The sequence below is a fragment of the Nerophis ophidion genome, unplaced genomic scaffold, assembly GCF_033978795.1.
Source record: "Nerophis ophidion isolate RoL-2023_Sa unplaced genomic scaffold, RoL_Noph_v1.0 HiC_scaffold_154, whole genome shotgun sequence".
Taxonomy (NCBI): domain Eukaryota; kingdom Metazoa; phylum Chordata; class Actinopteri; order Syngnathiformes; family Syngnathidae; genus Nerophis; species Nerophis ophidion.
Genome location: NW_026907076.1, coordinates 118,311 through 141,879, shown reverse-complemented (window position 1 = coordinate 141,879; position 23,569 = coordinate 118,311). Strand labels below are relative to the sequence as shown.

The following is a 23,569-nucleotide window of genomic DNA, read 5'->3' as shown; positions in this document are numbered from 1 at the left end:
GTTATTTTGTTGTTATTTTGGATACAGCAACAGCAGAAGTAAGTGTGACTTGCAGGTGTGTTATTTGTTGTTATTTTGTTGTTATTTTGGATAGGGCACCAGCAGAAGTAAGTGTGACTTGCAGGTGTGTCATTTGTTGTTATTTTGTTGTTATTTTGGATACAGCAACAGCAGAAGTAAGTGTGACTTGCAGGTGTGTCATTTGTTGTTATTTTGTTGTTATTTTGGATACAGCAACAGCAGAAGTAAGTGTGACTTGCAGGTGTGTCATTTGTTGTGTGTTGTCTAGTGTGAGTTTACTGTCGCTTTTGTTGTTTGAAGAAGGTGAGGTTCATGCACGCTTCATTTTGTGCACCAGTAAAAAAAACCTGGTGACACTTTAGTATGGGGGACATAGTCACCATTAATTAGTGGCTTATTAACATGCAAATGAGTAACATATTGGCTCTTAAGTAGTCATTATGAAGTACTTATTAATGCCTTATTTGGCATGACCTCATTATAACCCTCTAACCCTAACCAAATAACTCCAAATGAAGTATTTGATACTTAGAATATGTTCTCCTAGTGTCCGAAAACCTCTAAATGAAGTCTTTGTTACTTAGAATATGTTCTCCATACTAAAGTGTTACCAAAAACACATAACTTTGTCTTGAATTTGAAAAACAACAACATTGTATTTTTCACTAAGAAGGGTTGGGTGAAGGTGCAAATAAAACTAACCGGGTTTGGACCTCCAACAAGGTTAAGAACCTCTGATCTAGCTGAAGAAGAAGCGAATGTGACGTCATATGCATACACAAAGTAAAAAGGTGGGGAAAGTGTCTTGCCCAAGGACACAACGGCAGTGACGAGGATGGCGGATCGAACCCGGAACCCTCAAATTGCTGTGGCACGGCCGCCCCACTCAATTCTACTTGAAATCCAGGGATTCAACATCAAAATTGGTATTTCAAATGTGCTTTTCTGCGTGCAGACAACGTAAGTCTTTTATTTTGGAAACTCTAGCCGGAAGCGCTCACTGCCATTGACTCTACCTTGACGGTAGAAAAGTGGAAACTTTTTCCACTTCTTGGTAGTTCTGGCGTGTTAACACGTGACGTCTAACCTGAGCGCGCTGTGACCTCAACACTGACGGCTTATTGTCGCCGCGACGCCGCTTTAACCGAACACTCCCTGGGCGAGGACCGGAAGAAGCGCGGCGCCTGAGAAGAAAAGTTAACGGAGTGCCTTAGCCCGCGCAGCTAAAGCTAACTGTCCTCCAGCCTGTGACGTCACCAGAAGCAGGAGCCGACCTCGCTGTCCCTGACTGTGACGTCACCAGAAGCAGGAGCCGACCATGTTCTGCTGAGGACAGATGGAGGTCCCCGCAAGCAGCTAGCAGAGCCACAAGTCAGGATGGCCGCCGCCGACTCCTCGGTGAAGTTCAGCGTCCTCCACCGGACCTGCAAGCTGCTGGTGCTGCTGTGCTTCCTCCACATCTCTGTCACCCTCGTCTTCTACGTCCGCTCTCTGGACACCACCTCCGCCTTCCTGCACCACCTGCACCAGCACAACACCACCACCGCACCCGCTACCGGTAATGGTACTGGTACCGGTACTGGTACTGGTCGCTCCAAGCCGCCCGTGGACGTCCCCAAAGAGGAAGGGGAGAAGAAGAAAGGCTTGGACAAATGTCCTGAAACTTCTCCGCTGCTAGGTGAGGCTCTCTGAACTTATTGTCTTCAACTAACTAACTAACAAACTAACTAACTAACTAACTAACTAACTAACTAACTAACTAACTAACTAACTAACTAACTAACTAACTCACCCACTCACCCACTCACCCACTCACTCACTCACTCACCCACTCACTCACTCACTCACTCACTCACCCACTAACTAACTCACTAACTGCTTGGACAAATGTCCTGAAACTTCTCCGCTGCTAGGTGAGGCTCTCTGAACTTGTTGTCTTCAACTAACTAACTAACTAACTCACTAACTCACAAAGTCACTAAGTCACCCACTAACTAACTCACTAACTGCTTGGACAAATGTCCTGAAACTTCTCCGCTGCTAGGTGAGGCTTTCTGAACGTGTTGTCTTCAACTAACTAACTAACTAACTAACTAACTAACTAACTAACTAACTAACTCACTCACTAACTCACTAACTCACTAACTCACTAATTCACCCACTAACTAACTCACTAACTGCTTGGACAAATGTCCTGAAACGTATGCACTGCTCAGTGAGGCTTTCTGGGCATTTTGTCTTCAACTAACTAACCAACTAACTCACTAACTCACTCACCAACACACAAACTATCCGCTTGGACAAATCTCCTGACACTAATCCACTGCTTGGTGAGGCTTTCTAGATTTTTTGTCACTAACTAACTAACAAACAAACAAACAAACAAACTAACTAACTAACTAACTAACTAACTAACTAACTAACTAACTAACTAACTAACTAACTAACTAACTAACTAACTAACTAACTAACTAACTAACTGCTTGGACAAATGTACATAAACGTATTCGCTGCTCGATTAGGCTTCCTGGACGTTTTGTCTGTAACTAACTAACTAACTAACTAACTAACTAACTAACTAACTAACTAACTAACTAACTAACTAACTAACTAACTAACTAACTAACTAATTAACTAACTATCCAACTAACTAACCAATCAACAAACTAAGTTTCCAACTATGCAACTTACTCGCACACTAACAAACCAACTCACCAACTAACTGGACACATCTCGTGACACTTCTCCGTTGCTCTGTGAGTCTTTCTGGACTTTTGGTCTGCAACTAACTAACAAATTAACTAACCAACTAACTAACTAACTAACTAACTAACTAACTAACTAACTAACTAACTAACTAACTAACTAACTAACTAACTATCCAACTAACTAACTATCCAACTAACTAACTATCCAACTAACTAACCAACTAACTAACCAATCAACAAACTAAGTTTCCAACTATGCAACTTACTCGCACACTAACAAACCAACTAACTAACTAGCCAACTGACTTGACAACTAAGTAGCTCACACACTAAGTACTTGGACAAATGTACTGACACTTATCAGCAGCTCGGTTAGGCTTTCTGGACATTTTGTTTTTCACTAACTGACTCACTAACTAACAAATTCTCAACTAACTAACTCACTAACTACCTGCTTGGACACATGTCTTGTAACTTATCCACTGCTCGGTGAGGCTTTCTGGACATTTTGTATTTCACCAACCACCTAACTAACTAACTAACTAACTAACTAACTAACTAACTAACTAACTAACTAACTAACTAACTAACTAACTAACTAACTAACTAACTAACTAACTGACTGACTGACTGACTGACTGACTGACTGACTGACTGACTGACTAACTAACTAACTAACTAACTAACTAACTAACTAACTAACTAACTGAGTGAATGCCTGACTGACTAACCAACCAACTAATTAACCAATGAACTAATAACGTATCCAACTAAGCAACTAACTTGCACACTAACAAACCAACTAATTAACTAGCCAACTGACTTAACTAAGTAGCTCACAAACTAAGTACTTGGACAAATGTACTGACACTTATCAGCTGCTCAGTTAGGCTTTCTGGACATTTTGTATTTTACTAACTAACTCACTAACTAACTAACTAGTTCAGAACAAACTAACTCACTAACTACCTGCTTGGACACATGTCCTGTAACTTATCCACTGCTCGGTGAGGAGTTCTGCACATTTTGTATTTAACTCACTCACTCACTCACTCACTCACTCACTCACTCACTCACTCACTCACTCACTCACTCACTCACTCACTCACCAAGTAGTTAATTCACTAACTACTTGGACAAATGTCCTGAAACTTCTCCAAATGCTCGGTGAGGCTTTCTGGACTTTTTGTCTACAACTAACTAACTCAGTGACCAACTAACAAGCTAACTTCCTTAATAACTCACCAACTATCTAACCCACTAACCAACTGCTCGGACATGTCGTCCTGAAACTTCCCTGCTGCTCTGTGAGGCTTTCTGTACTCTTTGTCTTCCAACTCACTCACTCACTCACTCACTCACTCACTCACTCACTCACTCACTCACTCACTCACTCACTCACTCACTCACTGTTACTTTCATGTTCGCTCAATTGTTTTTGATTGAGCTTATTTTCATTTGGTCCCGATTTATTAATCTCATTCAACTTGTTCTCGACTTGTACACTTGTTCCTGACTAGTTAATTTCATTTAACTTGTTCCTGACTAGTTAATTTCATTTAACTTGTTCTTGACTAGTTAATTTGCTTTAACTTGTTCTTGACTTGTTAATTTGCTTTAACTTGTTTTTTGACTTGCTATCTTTTTGAACTTGTTAATTTGTTCTTTTAAGTCGTTTGTTTCAACTTGTTCTTGACATTTTAACTTCTTGACTTGTTAACTTTGGTTTTAACTTGTGTCTGACTTGGTTGAACTTATTCTTGACTTATTAACTTGTTGTAACTTGTTCATGACTCACTAACTTGTTGTAACTTTTTAGTTTGCCTGAACTTGTTCTTGACTTGCTAACTTCTTTTACATTTTTCTCGACTTGCTCACTTTTTTTTGGATTGTTCTTGACTTGTTAACTTGTTCCCAACTTGTTAACTTTGGTTTTAACTTTGTTTTGACATGTTAACTTTCTTTTGCTCCTTTTTTGACTTGTTAACTTGTTTTAACTTGTTTGTGACTTGTTAACTTTAGTTTTAACTTTGTTTTGACATGATAACTTTTTTTTTTTACTCATTCTTAACCTTTTTGAACTGCTTTTCTAGCTTTTTTCCGACTTGCTCTTGACTTGCTTACTTATTTTAATTTGTTGTTGACTTGCTAACTTGTGTTAACTTGTTCTTGGCCTGTTAACTTTGGTTTTAACTTGTTTACGAGTTGTTAACTTGTTAACTTATTTGTAACTTGTTAACTTTGGTTTCATCTTTTTTTTTTTACTTTTTAACTTGTTGTAAAATATTATTGACTTATTAGTTAGTTTTAACTAGTTCTTGACTTGTTAACTTTGGATTTTACTTTTTCTTGACTTGTCAACTTTTTCTTGACTTGTTAACTTGTTTTGAAACGTTCTCGACTTATTAGCTAGTTTTAATTTCCTTTTGACTTTTTAACTTTGGTTTTTACTTTTTCTTGACTTGTTGACTTGTTTTTGACTTGTTAACTTTGGTTTTAAATGGTTGTTGTATTTTTTACTTTGGTTTTCTCTTTTTCTTGACTTTTTAACTTGTTTCAATTTGTTGTTGACTTGTTAACTCTGGTTTTAACTTGTTCTTGACTTGCTAAATTGTTTTTAACTTTTTCATGACTTGTTAACTTGTTCTTGTTTTGCCAGCCTATTTTCGAAGGTGTACTTGACTTGTTAACTTCCATCCATCCATCCATTTTCTACCGCTTATTCCCTTTCGGGGTCGCGGGGGGCGCTGGCGCCTATCCCAGCTACAATCGGGTGGAAGGCAGGGTACACCCTGGACAAGTCGCCACCTCATCGCAGGGCTACACAGATAGACAGACAACATTCACACTCACATTCACACACTAGGGCCAATTTAGTGTTGCCAATCAACCTATCCCCAACTTGTTTTAACTTATTCTTGAATCCTTAACTTAGGTTTTAACTTGTTCTTGACTTGTTAACTTGTCCATGACTCGTTAACTTGTTTTAACTTGTTGAGTCACTAATTTGCTTTAACTTGTTCTTGACTTGTTAACTTCTTTTAACTTATTCTGGACTTGCTACCTTTTTTGAACTTATTCTTGTCTTTTTAAATTGTTATGGACACGTTTGCTTGTTTTTAAATAGTTTTAACTTGTTTATGGCTTTCTATCATATTTCTATAGTTGTTCTTGTCTTATTTACTGGTTTTAACTTGTTCTTGACTTGTTAACTTGTTTTAACTTATTCTTGACTTGTCAACTTGTTTTTTAACTTGTTTAGACTTGTTAACTTGATTTAACTTGTTTTAACTTATTCTTGACTTGTCAACTTGTTTTTTTTTTAACTTGTTTTGACTTTTTAACTTGATTTAACTTGTTTTACTTATTCTTGACTTGTCAACTTGTTTTTTAACTTGTTTTGACTTGTTAACTTGATTTAACTTATTCTTGACTTGTCAACTTGTTTTTTAACTTGTTTTGACTTGTTAACTTGATTTAACTTGTTTTAACTTGTTCTTGACTTGCCAACTTGTTTTTTTTAACGTGTTTTGACATTTTTAACTTGATTTAACTTTTTCTTGACTTGTCAACTTTTTTTAACTTGTTATAACTTGTTCTTGGCATGCTAATTTGTTGTTGACTTATTAACTTGTTTCAACTAGTTAGTGATGCTGTGTGCTACTGTTGAGTCAGGTTAGTAGTTCTTCCATCAAGTAGTAGTAGTGTGACTATGACAACAATATGCTAGCTTGTCTACAAATCTTCATATTGTCCACATGTTTCTATGTTAACGACTTCTTTGTTAAAAATGTTGACGACTTTTGTCGGTTAACGACTTTGTGTGTTAACAACTTTTGTGTGTTAACAAGTTTTGTCTGATAACGACTTTTGTGTGTTAACAAGTGTATGTTAATGACTTTTCTACAAACCCCGTTTCCATATGAGTTGGGAAATGGTGTTAGATGTAAATATAAACAGAATACATCCATCCATCCATTTACTACCGCTTATTCCCTTTTGGGGTTGCGGGGGGCGCTGGCGCCTATCTCAGCTACAATCGGGCGGAAGGCGGGGTACACCCTGGACAAGTCGCCGGGCCAACACAGATAGACAGACAACATTCACACACTACGGACCATTTAGTGTTGCCAATCAACCTATCCCCAGGTGCATGTCTTTGGAGGTGGGAGGGGCCTATCCCCAGGTGCATGTCTTTGGAGGTGGGAGGGGCCTATCCCCAGGTGCATGTCTTTGGAGGTGGGAGGGGCCTATCCCCAGGTGCATGTCTTTGGAGGTGGGAGGAAGCCGGAGTACCCGGAGGGAACCCACGCAGTCACGAGGAGAACATGCAAACTCCACACAGAAAGTTCCCGAGCCTGGATTTGAACCCAGGACTGCAGGACCTTCGTATTGTGAGGCAGACGCACTAACCCCTCTGCCACCGTGAAGCCTAAACAGAATACAATGATTTGCAAATCCTTTTCAAGCCATATTCAGTTGAATATGCTACAAAGACAACATATTTGATGTTCAAACTCATAAACTTTTTGTTTATTTGCAAATAATCATTAACTTTAGAATTTGATGCCAGCAACACGTGACAAAGAAGTTGGGAAAGGTGGCAATAAATACTGATCAAGTTGAGGAAGGCTCATCAAACACTTATTTGGAACATCCCACAGGTGTGCAGGCTAATTGGGAACAGGTGGGTGCCATGATTGGCTATAAAAGCAGCTTCCCAAAAAATGCTCAGTCTTTCACAAACAAGGATGGGGTGAGGGTCACCACTTTGTAAGCAAATTGTCAAACAGTTTTAGAACAACATTTCTCAACCAGCTATTGCAAGGAATTTAGGGATTTTGCCATCTACACTCCGTAATATCATCAAAAGGTTCAGAGAATCTGGAGAAATCACTCCACATAACTCCACATGGCCAGAAACCAACATTGAATGACCGTGACCTTCCATCCCTCAGACGGCACTGTATCAAAAACCCACATCAATCTCTAAAGGATATCACCACATGGGCTCAGGAACACTTCAGAGAACCACTGTCACTAAATACAGTTGGTCGCTACATCTGTAAGTGCAAGTTAAAGCTCTACTATGCAAAGCGAAAGCTATTTATCAACAACATCCAGAAACGTTGCCGGCTTCTCTGGGCCCGGGATCATCTAAGATGGACTAATGCAAAGTGGAAAAGTGTTCTGTGGTCTGACGAGTCCACATTTCAAATTGTTTTTGGAAATATTCGACATTGTGTCATCTGGACCAAAGGGGAAGTGAACCATCCAGACTGTTATCGACGCAAAGTTGAAAAGCCAGCATGTGTGATGGTATGGGGGTGCATTAGTGCCCAAGGCATGGGTAACTTACACATGTGTGATGGTATGGGGGTGTATTAGTGCCCAAGACATGGGTAACTTACACATGTGTGATGGTATGGGGGTGTATTAGTGGCCAAGGCATGGGTAACTTACACATGTGTGATGGTATGGGGGTGCATTAGTGCCCAAGGCATGGGTAACTTACACATGTGTGATGGTATGGGGGTGTATTAGTGGCCAAGGCATGGGTAACTTACACATGTGTGATGGTATGGGGGTGTATTAGTGGCCAAGGCATGGGTAACTTACACATGTGTGATGGTATGGGGGTGTATTAGTGCCCAAGGCATGGGTAACTTACACATGTGTGATGGTATGGGGGTGTATTAGTGCCCAAGGCATGGGTAACTTACACATGTGTGATGGTATGGGGGTGTATTAGTGCCCAAGGCATGGGTAACTTACACATGTGTGATGGTATGGGGGTGTATTAGTGAACAAGACATGGGTAACTTACACATGTGTGATGGTATGGGGGTGTATTAGTGCCCAAGACATGGGTAACTTACACATGTGTGATGGTATGGGGGTGTATTAGTGCCCAAGACATGGGTAACTTACACATGTGTGATGGTATGGGGGTGTATTAGTGCCCAAGGCATGGGCAACTTACACATGTGTGATGGTATGGGGGTGTATTAGTGAACAAGACATGGGTAACTTACACATGTGTGATGGTATGGGGGTGTATTAGTGCCCAAGGCATGGGTAACTTACACATCTGTGAAGGCACCATTAATGCTGAAAGGTACATACAGCTTTTGGAACAACATATGTTGTCATCTAAGCGCCGTCTTTTTCATGGACGCCCCTGCTTATTTCAGCAAGACAATGCCAATCCAGAGTCGGCACGTGTTACAACAGCGTGGGTTGGTAAAAAAAGAGTGTGGGTACTTTCCTGGCCCGCCTGCAGTCCAGACCTGTCGCCCATTTAAAATGTGTGGTGCATTATGAAGCGTAAAATAGGACAGCGGAGACCCCGGACTGTTGAAGGACTGAAGCTCTACATAAAACAAGAATGGGAAAGAATTCCACTTTCAAAGCTTCAACAATTAGTTTCCTCAGTTCCCAAACCTTTATTGAGTGTTGTTAAAAGAAAAGGTAATGTAACACAGTGGTGAACATGCCCTTTCCCAACTACTTTGGCACGTGTTGCAGCCATGAAATTCTATCTTAATTATTATTTGCAACAAAAAATATGTTGTCTTTGTAGCATATTCAACTGAATATGGCTTGAAAAGGATTTGCAAATCATTGTATTCTGTTTATATTTACATCTAACACCATTTGCCAACTCATATGGAAACGGGGTTTGTATATTGACAACTTTTGCCTGTTAAGAAGTTTTGCATGTTAACGACTTTTGTCTGCTAACGACTTTTGTATGTTAACAAGTTTTGTATGTTAACGAGCATGAAGTTCAGCAACTGGGAATGTTTGTAGGGCCGCCATGTTTCCTCAGCTGTGACCTCTCACTAGGCCAACTTGACACTGCTGACTTGTTGGTGGGGGACCAGAACCGTGCGACACAGTCCACTGTGAAACAACTTGACACAGCTGACTTGTTGGCGGGGGACCAGAACCGTGCGACACAGTCCACTGTGAAACAACTTGACACAGCTGACTTGTTGGCGGGGGACCAGAACCGTGCGACACAGTCCACTGTGAAAGACTTGGATCCTCCAAGTATTTTATTTTGGGTGTGGTCCTGCTTGAAGTGGATGATGAGAACATAACATAAGCAAAACTACTCTTGCTTCTAAATGGAATCCTTTGTTTGAATCCCCCGCCACCCCAAAAGGGACAAGCAGTAGAAAAATGGTTGGATGGATGTTTGAATCCTGTTTCTTTCAGTATTTCCTGAGTTTGTAAATAACAAAAGGATTTTGTGATGATCTAATCACAGTAGACTCGACCATACACTGATATTATACTGATCCTCCTATGGTTTAGCATGTTTAGCTAGTCCTCCGGTGATAATGTTACTTATTTAGCCCTGTGGTCTACTGTTGGCTGCTAGGATTGGTTTGATGTGTCCCTTTTGTGTCGCCAGTGGGTCCCCTGCGGGTGGACTTCAGCAGTCCGCTGAGCCTGGAGCTCATCAAGGAGAACAACGGGCAGCTGGAGCCGGGCGGACGCTACAAACCCAAAGACTGCGAGGCGCTGCAGAAGGTCGCCATCATCATACCATTTCGCAAGCGAGAGGAGCACCTCAAATACTGGCTCTACTATCTGCACCCCATCCTGCAGCGCCAGCAACTGGACTACGGAGTCTACGTCATCAATCAGGTAGTGCCAGTCACTCAATCATCAAAATATAAATCGCCACGTCAACAAGTATCTATTACTAATGCCGTTACTAGTGTCGTCCCAATGCCGTTACTAGTGTCGTCCCAATGCCGTTACTAGTGTCGTCCCAATGCCGTTACTAGTGTCGTCCCAATGCCGTTACTAGTGTCGTCCCAATGCCGTTACTAGTGTCGTCCCATCGCCGTTACTAGTGTCGTCCCGATTCCGTTACTAGTGTCGTCCCGATGCCGTTACTAGTGTCGTCCCGATGCCGTTACTAGTGTCGTCCCGATGCCGTTACTAGTGTCGTCCCGATGCCGTTACTAGTGTCGTCCCAATGCCGTTACTAGTGTCGTCCCGATGCCGTTACTAGTGTCGTCCCGATGCCGTTACTAGTGTCGTCCCAATGCCGTTACTAGTGTCGTCCCGATGCCGTCCCAGGATCATACATTGTCAGTGTAGTCACAGGATCATACATTGTCAGTGTAGTTCCAGGATCATACATTGTCAGTGTAGTCACAGGATCATACATTGTCAGTGTAGTTCCAGGATCATACATTGTCAGTGTAGTTCCAGGATCATACATTGTCAATGTAGTTCTAGGATCATACATTGTCAGTGTAGTTCCAGGATCATACATTGTCAGTGTAGTCACAGGATCATACATTGTCAATGTAGTTCTAGGATCATACATTGTCAGTGTAGTTCCAAGATCATACATTGTCAGTGTAGTCACAGGATCATACATTGTCAATGTAGTTCTAGGATCATACATTATCAATGTAGTTCTAGGATCATACATTGTCAGTGTAGTCACAGGATCATACATTGTCAGTGTAGTCCCAGGATCATACATTGTCAGTGTAGTCACAGGATCATACATTGTCAGTGTAGTTCCAAGATCATACATTGTCAGTGTAGTCACAGGATCATACATTGTCAATGTAGTTCTAGGATCATACATTGTCAGTGTAGTCACAGGATCATACATTGTCAGTGTAGTCACAGGATCATACATTGTCAGTGTAGTCACAGGATCATACATTGTCAGTGTAGTCACAGGATCATACATTGTCAGTGTAGTTCCAAGATCATACATTGTCAGTGTAGTTCCAGGATCATACATTGTCAGTGTAGTTCCAGGATCATACATTGTCAGTGTAGTTCCAAGATCATACATTGTCAGTGTAGTTCCAAGATCATACATTGTCAGTGTAGTTCCAAGATCATACATTGTCAGTGTAGTTCCAGGATCATACATTGTCAGTGTAGTTCCAAGATCATACATTGTCAGTGTAGTTCCAGGATCATACATCGTCAGTGTAGTTCCAAGATCATACATTGTCAGTGTAGTTCCAGGATCATACATTGTCAGTGTAGTTCCAGGATCATACATTGTCAGTGTAGTTCCAAGATCATACATTGTCAGTGTAGTTCCAAGATCATACATTGTCAGTGTAGTTCCAAGATCATACATTGTCAGTGTAGTTCCAAGATCATACATTGTCAGTGTAGTTCCAAGATCATACATTGTCAGTGTAGTTCCAAGATCATACATTGGTCATAACTAAAGTTTTCCTGTGTCCTAGGACATATTTTATGTCTTCATGACAAAAAGACCAAAAGATTGTGTGAAATAAAAAAATATTGACATACTCATTGTCTTTTCCAAAGGCAGTATTGTACCTTTTCCAAGTCATTGTACCTTTTCCAAGTCCTTAGTACTGCAGTACTTTCATAGTCCAACCCTGTTGCAAACCTTTGACTTGAGTTGATAAAAGGACTACATCTGAGGGTGGTCCTGGTGAGGAGGACGCATGGTCTCAGCCGGCTCTCACTTTTGGGTCAGTTTGTTGGACCAAGACTTGCACTGCTTTGTCGTTTATTGAGTCAATCAATCATTTAGCATGTTTAATGTTTACAATCTTGAGAATATTCACTGGAACTGTGGCGTTTCTTGTCAAACTGGAATGCAATGCAAACAGCGGAAGTGGTTAACCTTTCATGGACACTATGTACTGTATATTTACAGTGGAGGGGACGCACCCTCAGATAAGTTGAGTCATGTCCACACTTCCCTTTGTCAAGGTGACTGAGAGCAGCCACCACTTGCACATTCACTTCTTGTGACTTTGGAGGAATGGCTTCTAACTCTATCAGCATATACATGTTTGATATCAGTCACTGTTGATATTTTAATGACCTGTTGAACATACGCAGCCGGATAAAAAAAGACATTTGATTTTGAAATGTAACCAACGCCCTCAGCTATCAAGGTAGAACTGAAACCACTCAATAATGTCAACAAAATGGTCAAAACACATTCAACACTTAACAATAACTTATTAAAAGGAAGCTGCCCAAATAAGGAATATGTAAGAAATGCTTGATGAAATGTAAACAGAGAAACTTGAGAAGAAGTATTTTCTGCAAGTTTAGTTGTGCTCTAATGGGTGAGCGCTGCTTGGGTGGAGTGGGGATTACAAACACCTTGGTCTGACTACGCTCCTTTTTGGATCAATCCTGCTGGGGTAACTCTTCCTCTTCTATACACAATTTCTTCATTTTGACTTTCTCTTCTCACTCCACCGCCAGACAACATACTTGATACTTTTACTTGATTGGCTGTTAGCGTGTCACGCCCACTGATCACGCTAAGCCCCTCCCATTGGCCCCTCCCCTCCGTGGCAAACCGCTGCCCTTAAGTGGAAAACATGAGAAGTGAGTTGAAAATGTGAATGTAAAAAAGACCGCATGCGACCCACACCTGAACAGTGTCAAAAAATAAAGATTGGCATCAAAAAATGTCACGATACAAAAAAAGTTAGTTTTTTGAAGTCAACATGGACAAGCAGTAGGAAATGATCAATCAATCAATCAATCAATGTTTACTTATATAGCCCTAAATCACTAGTGTCTCAAAGGGCTGCACAAACCACCACGACATCCAAATGATGAATGTTACAATGTCAGTATTCTGGGTCCTTATGTTGTGTCTTGTTACACTTGCAATAAAAAGACATTTAAAATAACCAACTTAACTGTGTTTGTAAAAATATATACGACAAATGGGGACGGCGTGGCGCGGTGGAAGAGTGGCCGTGCGCAACCCGAGGGTCCCTGGTTCAATCCCCACCTAGTACCAACCTCGTCACATCCGTTGTGTCCTGAGCAAGACACTTCACCCTTGCTCCTGATGGCTGCTGGTTAGCGCCTTGCATGGCAGCTCCCTCCATCAGTGTGTGAATGTGTGTGTGAATGTGGAAGTAGTGTCAAAGTGCTTTGAGTACCTTGAAGGTAGAAAAGTGCTATACAAGTACAACCCATTTATCATTTATTTATTGATCATTTCATGGTTGAACATGACTAACTCCTCATTTAGTGACTGCTTGGTCAAATGTTTCATGGTTGAACATGACTAACTCCTCATTTAGTGACTGCTTGGTCAAATGTTTCATGGTTGAACATGACTAACTCTTCATTTAGTGACTGCTTGGTCAAATGTTTCATGGTTGAACATGACTAACTCTTCATTTAGTGACTGCTTGGTCCAGTGTTTCATGGTTGAACATGATTAACTCTTCATTTAGTGCCTGCTTAGTCAAATGTTTCATGGTTGAACATGACTAACTCTTCATTTAGTGCCTGCTTGGTCAAATGTTTCATGGTTGAACATGATTGACCCTTCATTTAGTGACTGCTTGGTCAAATGTTTCATGGTTGAACATGACTAACTCTTCATTTAGTGCCTGCTTGGTCAAATGTTTCATGGTTGAACATGATTAACTCCTCATTTAGTGACTGCTTGGTCAAATGTTTCATGGTTGAACATGACTAACTCCTCATTTAGTGACTGCTTGGTCAAATGTTTCATGGTTAAACATGACTAACTCCTCATTTAGTGACTGCTTGGTCAAATGTTTCATGGTTGAACATGACTAACTCCTCATTTAGTGACTGCTTGGTCAAATGTTTCATGGTTGAACATGACTAACTTTTCATTTAGTGACTGCTTGGTCAAATGTTTCATGGTTGAACATGACTAACTCTTCATTTAGTGACTGCTTGGTCCAGTGTTTCATGGTTGAACATGATTAACTTTTCATTTAGTGCCTGCTTAGTCAAATGTTTCATGGTCGAACATAACTAACTCTTCATTTAGTGCCCGCTTGGTTAAATGTTTCATGGTTGAACATGATTAACTCTTCATTTAGTGACTGCTTGGTCAAATGTTTCATGGTTGAACACAACTAACTCTTCCTTTAGTGACTGCTTGGTCCAATGTTTCATGGTTGAACACGACTAACTCTTCATTTAGTGACTGCTTGGTCAAATGTTTCATGGTTGAACATGACTAACTCTTCATTTAGTGACTGCTTGGTCAAATGTTTCATGGGTGAACATGACTAACTCTTCATTTAGTGACTGCTTGGTCCAGTGTTTCATGGTTGAACATGACTAACTCTTCATTTAGTGACTGCTTGGTCCAGTGTTTCATGGTTGAACATGATTAACTCTTCATTTAGTGCCTGCTTGGTCAAATGTTTCATGGTTGAACATGACTAACTCCTCATTTAGTGACTGCTTGGTCAAATGTTTCATGGTTGAACATGACTAACTCCTCATTTAGTGACTGCTTGGTCAAATGTTTCATGGTTGAACATGACTAACTCTTCATTTAGTGACTGCTTGGTCCAGTGTTTCATGGTTGAACATGATTAACTCTTCATTTAATGCCTGCTTAGTCAAATGTTTCATGGTTGAACATGACTAACTCTTCATTTAGTGCCTGCTTGGTCAAATGTTTCATGGTTGAACATGATTGACCCTTCATTTAGTGACTGCTTGGTCAAATGTTTCATGGTTGAACATGACTAACTCTTCATTTAGTGCCTGCTTAGTCAAATGTTTCATGGTCGAACATAACTAACTCTTCATTTAGTGCCTGCTTGGTTAAATGTTTCATGGTTGAACATGATTAACTCTTCATTTAGTGACTGCTTGGTCAAATGTTTCATGGTTGAAAACAACTAACTCTTCCTTTAGTGACTGCTTGGTCCAATGTTTCATGGTTGAACACGACTAACTCTTCATTTAGTGACTGCTTGGTCAAATGTTTCATGGTTGAACATGACTAACTCTTCATTTAGTGACTGCTTGGTCAAATGTTTCATGGTTGAACATGACTAACTCTTCATTTAGTGACTGCTTGGTCAAATGTTTCATGGTTGAGCATGACTAACTCTTCATTTAGTGACTGCTTGGTCAAATGTTTCATGGTTGAACACAACTAACTCTTCATTTAGTGACTGCTTGGTCAAATGTTTTATGGTTGAACATGACTAACTCTTCATTTAGTGACTGCTTGGTCCAGTGTTTCATGGTTGAACATGACTAACTCTTCATTTAGTGACTGCTTGGTCAAATGTTTCATGGTTGAACATGACTAACTCTTCATTTAGTGACTGCTTGGTCCAGTGTTTCATGGTTGAACATGATTAACTCTTCATTTAGTGACTGCTTGGTCAAATGTTTCATGGTTGAACATGACTAACTCCTCATTTAGTGACTGCTTGGTCAAATGTTTCATGGTTGAACATGACTAACTCTTCATTTAGTGACTGCTTGGTCCAGTGTTTCATGGTTGAACATGATTAACTCTTCATTTAGTGCCTGCTTAGTCAAATGTTTCATGGTTGAACATGACTAACTCTTCATTTAGTGCCTGCTTGGTCAAATGTTTCATGGTTGAACATGATTGACCCTTCATTTAGTGACTGCTTGGTCAAATGTTTCATGGTTGAACATGACTAACTCTTCATTTAGTGCCTGCTTAGTCAAATGTTTCATGGTCGAACATAACTAACTCTTCATTTAGTGCCTGCTTGGTTAAATGTTTCATGGTTGAACATGATTAACTCTTCATTTAGTGACTGCTTGGTCAAATGTTTCATGGTTGAACATGATTAACTCTTCATTTAGTGACTGCTTGGTCAAATATTTCATGGTTGAACATGACTAACTCTTCATTTAGTGCCTGCTTGGTCAAATGTTTCATGGTTGAGCATGACTAACTCTTCATTTAGTGACTGCTTGGTCAAATGTTTCACGGTTGAACACAACTAACTCTTCATTTAGTGACTGCTTGGTCAAATGTTTCATGGTTGAACATGACTAACTCTTCATTTAGTGCCTGCTTGGTCAAATGTTTCATGGTTGAAAACAACTAACTCTTCCTTTAGTGACTGCTTGGTCCAATGTTTCATGGTTGAACACGACTAACTCTTCATTTAGTGACTGCTTGGTCAAATGTTTCATGGTTGAACATGACTAACTCTTCATTTAGTGACTGCTTGGTCAAATGTTTCATGGTTGAACATGACTAACTCTTCATTTAGTGACTGCTTGGTCAAATGTTTCATGGTTGAACATGACTAACTCCTCATTTAGTGACTGCTTGGTCAAATGTTTCATGGTTGAACATGACTAACTCTTCATTTAGTGACTGCTTGGTCCAGTGTTTCATGGTTGAACATGACTAACTCTTCATTTAGTGACTGCTTGGTCCAGTGTTTCATGGTTGAACATGACTAACTCTTCATTTAGTGACTGCTTGGTCAAATGTTTCATGGTTGAACATGACTAACTCTTCATTTAGTGACTGCTTGGTCCAGTGTTTCATGGTTGAACATGATTAACTCTTCATTTAGTGACTGCTTGGTCAAATGTTTCATGGTTGAACATGACTAACTCCTCATTTAGTGACTGCTTGGTCAAATGTTTCATGGTTGAACATGACTAACTCTTCATTTAGTGACTGCTTGGTCCAGTGTTTCATGGTTGAACATGATTAACTCTTCATTTAGTGCCTGCTTAGTCAAATGTTTCATGGTTGAACATGACTAACTCTTCATTTAGTGCCTGCTTGGTCAAATGTTTCATGGTTGAACATGATTGACCCTTCATTTAGTGACTGCTTGGTCAAATGTTTCATGGTTGAACATGACTAACTCTTCATTTAGTGCCTGCTTAGTCAAATGTTTCATGGTCGAACATAACTAACTCTTCATTTAGTGCCTGCTTGGTTAAATGTTTCATGGTTGAACATGATTAACTCTTCATTTAGTGACTGCTTGGTCAAATGTTTCATGGTTGAACATGATTAACTCTTCATTTAGTGACTGCTTGGTCAAATGTTTCATGGTTGAACATGACTAACTCTTCATTTAGTGACTGCTTGGTCAAATGTTTCATGGTTGAGCATGACTAACTCTTCATTTAGTGACTGCTTGGTCAAATGTTTCATGGTTGAACACAACTAACTCTTCATTTAGTGACTGCTTGGTCAAATGTTTTATGGTTGAACATGACTAACTCTTCATTTAGTGACTGCTTGGTCAAATGTTTCATGGTTGAGCATGACTAACTCTTCATTTAGTGACTGCTTGGTCAAATGTTTCATGGTTGAACACAACTAACTCTTCATTTAGTGACTGCTTGGTCAAATGTTTCATGGTTGAACACGACTAACTCTTCATTTAGTGACTGCTTGGTCAAATGTTTCATGGTTGAACACGACTAACTCTTCATTTAGTGACTGCTTGGTCCAGTGTTTCATGGTTGAACACGACTAACTCTTCATTTAGTGACTGCTTGGTCAAATGTTTCATGGTTGAACACGACTAACTCTTCATTTAGTGACTGCTTGGTCAAATGTTTCATGGTTGAACACGACTAACTCTTCATTTAGTGACTGCTTGGTCAAATGTTTCATGGTTGAACACAACTAACTCTTCATTTAGTGACTGCTTGGTCAAATGTTTCATGGTTGAACACAACTAACTCTTCATTTAGTGACTGCTTGGTCAAATGTTTCATGGTTGAACATGACTAACTCTTCATTTAGTGACTGCTTGGTCAAATGTTTCATGGTTGAACATGACTAACTCTTCATTTAGTGACTGCTTGGTCAAATGTTTCATGGTTGAGCATGACTAACTCTTCATTTAGTGACTGCTTGGTCAAATGTTTCATGGTTGAACACAACTAACTCTTCATTTAGTGACTGCTTGGTCAAATGTTTTATGGTTGAACATGACTAACTCTTCATTTAGTGACTGCTTGGTCAAATGATTCATGGTTGAGCATGACTAACTCTTCATTTAGTGACTGCTTGGTCAAATGTTTCATGGTTGAACACAACTAACTCTTCATTTAGTGACTGCTTGGTCAAATGTTTCATGGTTGAACACGACTAACTCTTCATTTAGTGACTGCTTGGTCAAATGTTTCATGGTTGAACACGACTAACTCTTCATTTAGTGACTGCTTGGTCCAGTGTTTCATGGTTGAACACGACTAACTCTTCATTTAGTGACTGCTTGGTCAAATGTTTCATGGTTGAACACGACTAACTCTTCATTTAGTGACTGCTTGGTCAAATGTTTCATGGTTGAACACGACTAACTCTTCATTTAGTGACTGCTTGGTCAAATGTTTCATGGTTGAACACAACTAACTCTTCATTTAGTGACTGCTTGGTCAAATGTTTCATGGTTGAACACAACTAAGTCTTCATTTAGTGACTGCTTGGTCAAATGTTTCATGGTTGAACATGACTAACTCTTCATTTAGTGACTGCTTGGTCAAATGTTCCATGGTTGAACATGACTAACTCTTCATTTAGTGACTGCTTGGTCAAATGTTTCATGGTTGAACATGACTAACTCTTCATTCAGTGACTGCTTGGTCTGTTTCTTTTCTTTCTGTATTTTCACTTGCCCCGCCCTCTTTTCCACTATTTCAACAGGTCAGCCTTGTTTGGCCTATCATATTGCGCCCAGCAGTGGAGACACGCCCCCACTGCTGGGGATCAGCCGATGGTAGCTGATGTTTGCTGTGGGCTAGTAAACTTCTCCTGTTGCTGAGTTCCCAGATGTGTGTGGAGGATCATCTTGCTGACTTCTTTTACCTTCTCACGCTGTCTCTTGGGGACATTTTCTGTCACTGGAAAACAAATGTCCACTAGTCAATAAATACTGGACGCCTTTGCCAAAACCTTTCCATGATCTTGAAAAAAGTATTTACAATAGTAATAGAAAATAATGAGTATACAGTATTAACATTAAAAAGTCATTATATTTATATATACTATGTTTGTACGTGTGTATGTATCTATATATATATATGTGTGTGTGTGTGTGTGTGTGTGTGTGTGTGTGTATATATATATATATATATATATATATATATATATATATATATGTATGTATGTATGTGTGTATAAAAATGTGTATATTTGTATCTAGCATAGCCACCATTGAATTGAAATATTTATTTCAAACCTGCACAGTACAACTAAACAGTTTTTTTTTTTACATTTTGGCAGAGATATTTATGCTAGCCAGACCGTTGTAGTTGGCTGAGCTGCACACAATGATCTGGGTTAAATGCATTGCAAACTCTTTGAAGATAGCAAACAATAATAAACCAATCAGGGTTGCCGGGCGGGACTGCATAGATGTGACGTAGCACCCAAGCGACTGTTTGATTCAAACAACAACGGCGGGACGCAGTCCTCGCTGCGTCCTGTGCTGACATTGGACCAAACAGCTGCAATCTATGGATTATTCATTCGTTCAAATATGAACAGAGAAGGCTTTTGAAGGCATTTATTGGTGGCAAGGATGTTTTGGCTCTTCTTTTGACCGAGTTTGGATATCCCAGCGTGGCTCTCATCAGCGTCACGGCTTGATTTCCATGTCAGAGCTTGAAGTAGCACCTCCTTCAAGATAACGGACAAGTGAATTATCCAATCACATGCGAGGACTTTTTGACCACGCCCCGCCTTCTGAAATACATCTCCTATTGAGAAGTCCCAGATCCTTGTGTGGAGCTCAGCCAACTACAAGGATCTGGCCAGAGTCAGGTTCGAGCACCATGGCTTGTGCTGGGAAGATTCTAAGCGTATGATTCTTGACAACAGCCTGAAATGTCTACAACAAATTAGCTCTGTGGTCAGAGCAGCTCATGCTCTTGACAAAGGTGGAGCCCTTGGTTGCAGAAATAGTTATTCCTGCTTTTATTAGCTCTATAAACTGCCGTAAATCAGCGTCTTCTCCACAAGCTCCAGTTAGTACAAAATGCAGCTACTACAAAACATACCTTTTCTCTCCTTTGGCTCTTGGGTTGTTTCTAGGATACTTACCAAAGTCCTTGTGTTTGTGTCCATGGTCTTGTTGCAGCATACTTGGCTGATCTTGTGACTGTTGGCAACGCTCTGCGCTCATCTGAGACACAAGTGTGCAAGTGCCAAGTGCTAATGAAAACAATACAATGGCAGACGAGAGTTGCAATCTAATACGGAGCTCGCCCATGAAAAACTTGACACACAATTATTGAAAATGTTTTAGGTTCGTATTTGTCCCAGTCTGAGTTGGCTCCAAAGCAAGTGAGAAGTACTGGTACTTTAGTGCACACATGTCAAATTCAAGGCCTGGGGCCACTTGGTATTTGTGGCCTGCGAAAGCCTGCAAAAAGTATGCCTCAATTTTTCTTTCAATTTAGACAGAAATATTGTGTACTGCAAACGATGGCATATCTTTTGAACTTGACCACACAAAAAACATGATATTACACAGGTGTGGCCAAAGTTTTGTTGTTCCGCAACATATTTTTGAAAAAACAACAACAGAAAGATAGGAAAATAACAGCAAACAATTGTGATGCAATGGGGGAAAAAAGTTGACGATTTCAAAATAACTCAGGGGTGTCCTAACATTTTCACTTATAAAAAGTCGAAGTATTTTGGGTCATTTTGGAGGTTTTTTTGGGTAAAAAAACCCACCCCCAAAACCAACATAATAGTTGGTATGGTATGTGCTTATAGTGATAAAATGTATTGTTATTATTATTGTCAAAATTTCAGCTTTTTGTAATTACATCACGTCTTTTTGCTCCTTTTATCTTTTTTAGTTCATTTTAGCCCAGTGATAATGAAAAATTCCAGACTTTGTCACCTAATCAACACTACAAGTACCACAAAGGATGGAGTCACTTTTGACAATCTAACAGGGTTAATGTTAGCTTCTGCGCTGCTAAAATATAAAAGACTCACTCGAGGAGGCCTCATCAGTTGGTGCTCATAGACTGTGATTGGTCACATCGAGGCGCCAAAACTCCAAATAATTATACTCTAAAACCAGGATCCTATTGTCAAAGCCAAAGACAGTTGTTTAAGACTAATTTCCCCTCGTTAGCGTTGGGGTGTTGTGTGGCAGAAGGATGGTTGTGGATCCACTACTACCAGTCCTAAATAGTCGGAATCCCCGGTGTAAACCATGGAAGTCCCGATCCAGGTTTTTGCACTTCCGATCCGATACCGATATTGTTTTTGCACTTCCGATCCGATACCGATACTGGCCGATACTGGCCTATCCGAGCATGTATTAGAGTTTGAAGTTATTTAGCCTACTTAGTTGTCAGATTCATGCTGGAAAGGATTGAAGTACTCTTGATAACAACTAGCCAGCTGAATGAGGTGAGTTTGAATAATACATTATAGCTGGTATTCAAGGATAAAAACAAAATATCAAAAATTATACATGACAAATAGGGCTGGGCGATATATGGATATATACGATACATGGCAGGTTTGTCTCTGTGCGATACAGAAAATGACTATATGGTCATATTCGATGATGTGTTCTCACACAGTTGCTTTAAGCTGCGGGCATTACATTACTGGCGTGTCTCACTCCTTCTCGTCTGTCCTTCTCACAGAGACGTCAAATAAGCCTGCCTTCTTCCATACGTCACACACTGTCACGTGTCTAGCGTCATGTGCTCTCGCCGAGAGCTAACGTTAGCATGGCTAAGGTTAGCTGAGGCAGGTGGAGTTACTTTTAGCTGCAGGCATCACACAACAGGCCTTTCTCAGTCCTCCTCGTCTCTCATTCTCACAGATACGGAAAACAAGCCCGCCTTCTTACATACGTCACATAATCTCGCGAGTCTAGCGTCATAGCTCTCGCTGATCAGAGAGAAAGAGATGGTGCCAAACTTATCACGAATGGAGGAAAAACAATAAAAGCCCAACATAAAGAGCAGGGGGTCCATCATCTGGTGGGGGTTTGGTTCCAAGTGGCAAGATATTCAGCAGACAACAGCAATATGCTGTTCAATGTATATACTATGATGATTAACCTGTGTGATGACTGCATTATGCTGATAGTATATATTTGTACCATCAATAATGTACATAATTCAATGTATATACTCTGATGATGAACCTGTGTGATGACTGTATTATGCTGATAGTATATATTTGTACCATCAATAATGTACATAATTCAATGTATATACTCTGATGATGAACCTGTGTGATGACTGTATTATGCTGATAGTATATATTTGTACCATCAATTGATTAACATGGATCCCGACTTAAACAAGTTGAAAAACTTATTGGAGTGTTACCATTTAGTGGTCAATTGTAGGGAATATGTACTGAACTGTGCAATCTACTAATAAAAGTATTAATCAATCAATGCAAAGTATGCAGCAAAAGTGTTACTACAAAAAGGTAGCAACACTATTAATTTGTTCTTTCATTTAAAAAGTCACCCGTGAGAGAATGAAGAGTATTTAATGAATACACTTTTGCTCAATTGACTTAGTTGTGATTTCCCTCTCTGCATGAAAGTTTAAAATGTGCATATATGAATGCAGTATGAAGAAGAATGTTTGAATGTAGACACATAGAATCATCATACTGCTGTCATTATATGTATCAAGTGTTCAATCAAGGCCAAGGCAAAATATCGTAATATATATTGTATATCGCAATATGGCATCAAAATATTGCGATATTAATAAAAGCCAATATCGCCCAGCCCTAATGACAAACATAAATGGCATCATTAAACAGTAAAAAAGTGAACAGTATAAAGTGCAAATAATGCTGTAAACATTATTAAAAAAGCAAAACACACAAACAACCTGAATGGGATAAAATATCTATAACTCAGCATCAATACTTGCGCTTGAACAAGTGTAAACTTTAGAAAAAAATTAATGAATAAATAAATATCCACACACTCCCTTCAATTGTTTGCCCCTGTCAGGGGGGGGGGGGGGGGCAAACAATTGAAGTCCAAGCATAATGGGGAGATTCTTTCTAA

General features: G+C 39.8%; 1 protein-coding gene across 1 annotated transcript in view; it reads left to right on the top strand.

The window, feature by feature from the left end:
* The first annotated feature begins 894 nt into the window (after positions 1-894).
* LOC133547696 (beta-1,4-galactosyltransferase 1-like) overlaps positions 895-23,569 on the top strand; it is a 71,083-nt gene continuing 48,408 nt past the window's right edge. The window contains exons 1-2 of the mRNA XM_061893248.1: positions 895-1,699; positions 10,153-10,388. Of these exons, the coding sequence (XP_061749232.1) occupies positions 1,399-1,699; positions 10,153-10,388 (537 nt within the window). The 5' untranslated portion in view covers positions 895-1,398. The remainder of the gene's footprint in view (positions 1,700-10,152; positions 10,389-23,569) is intronic.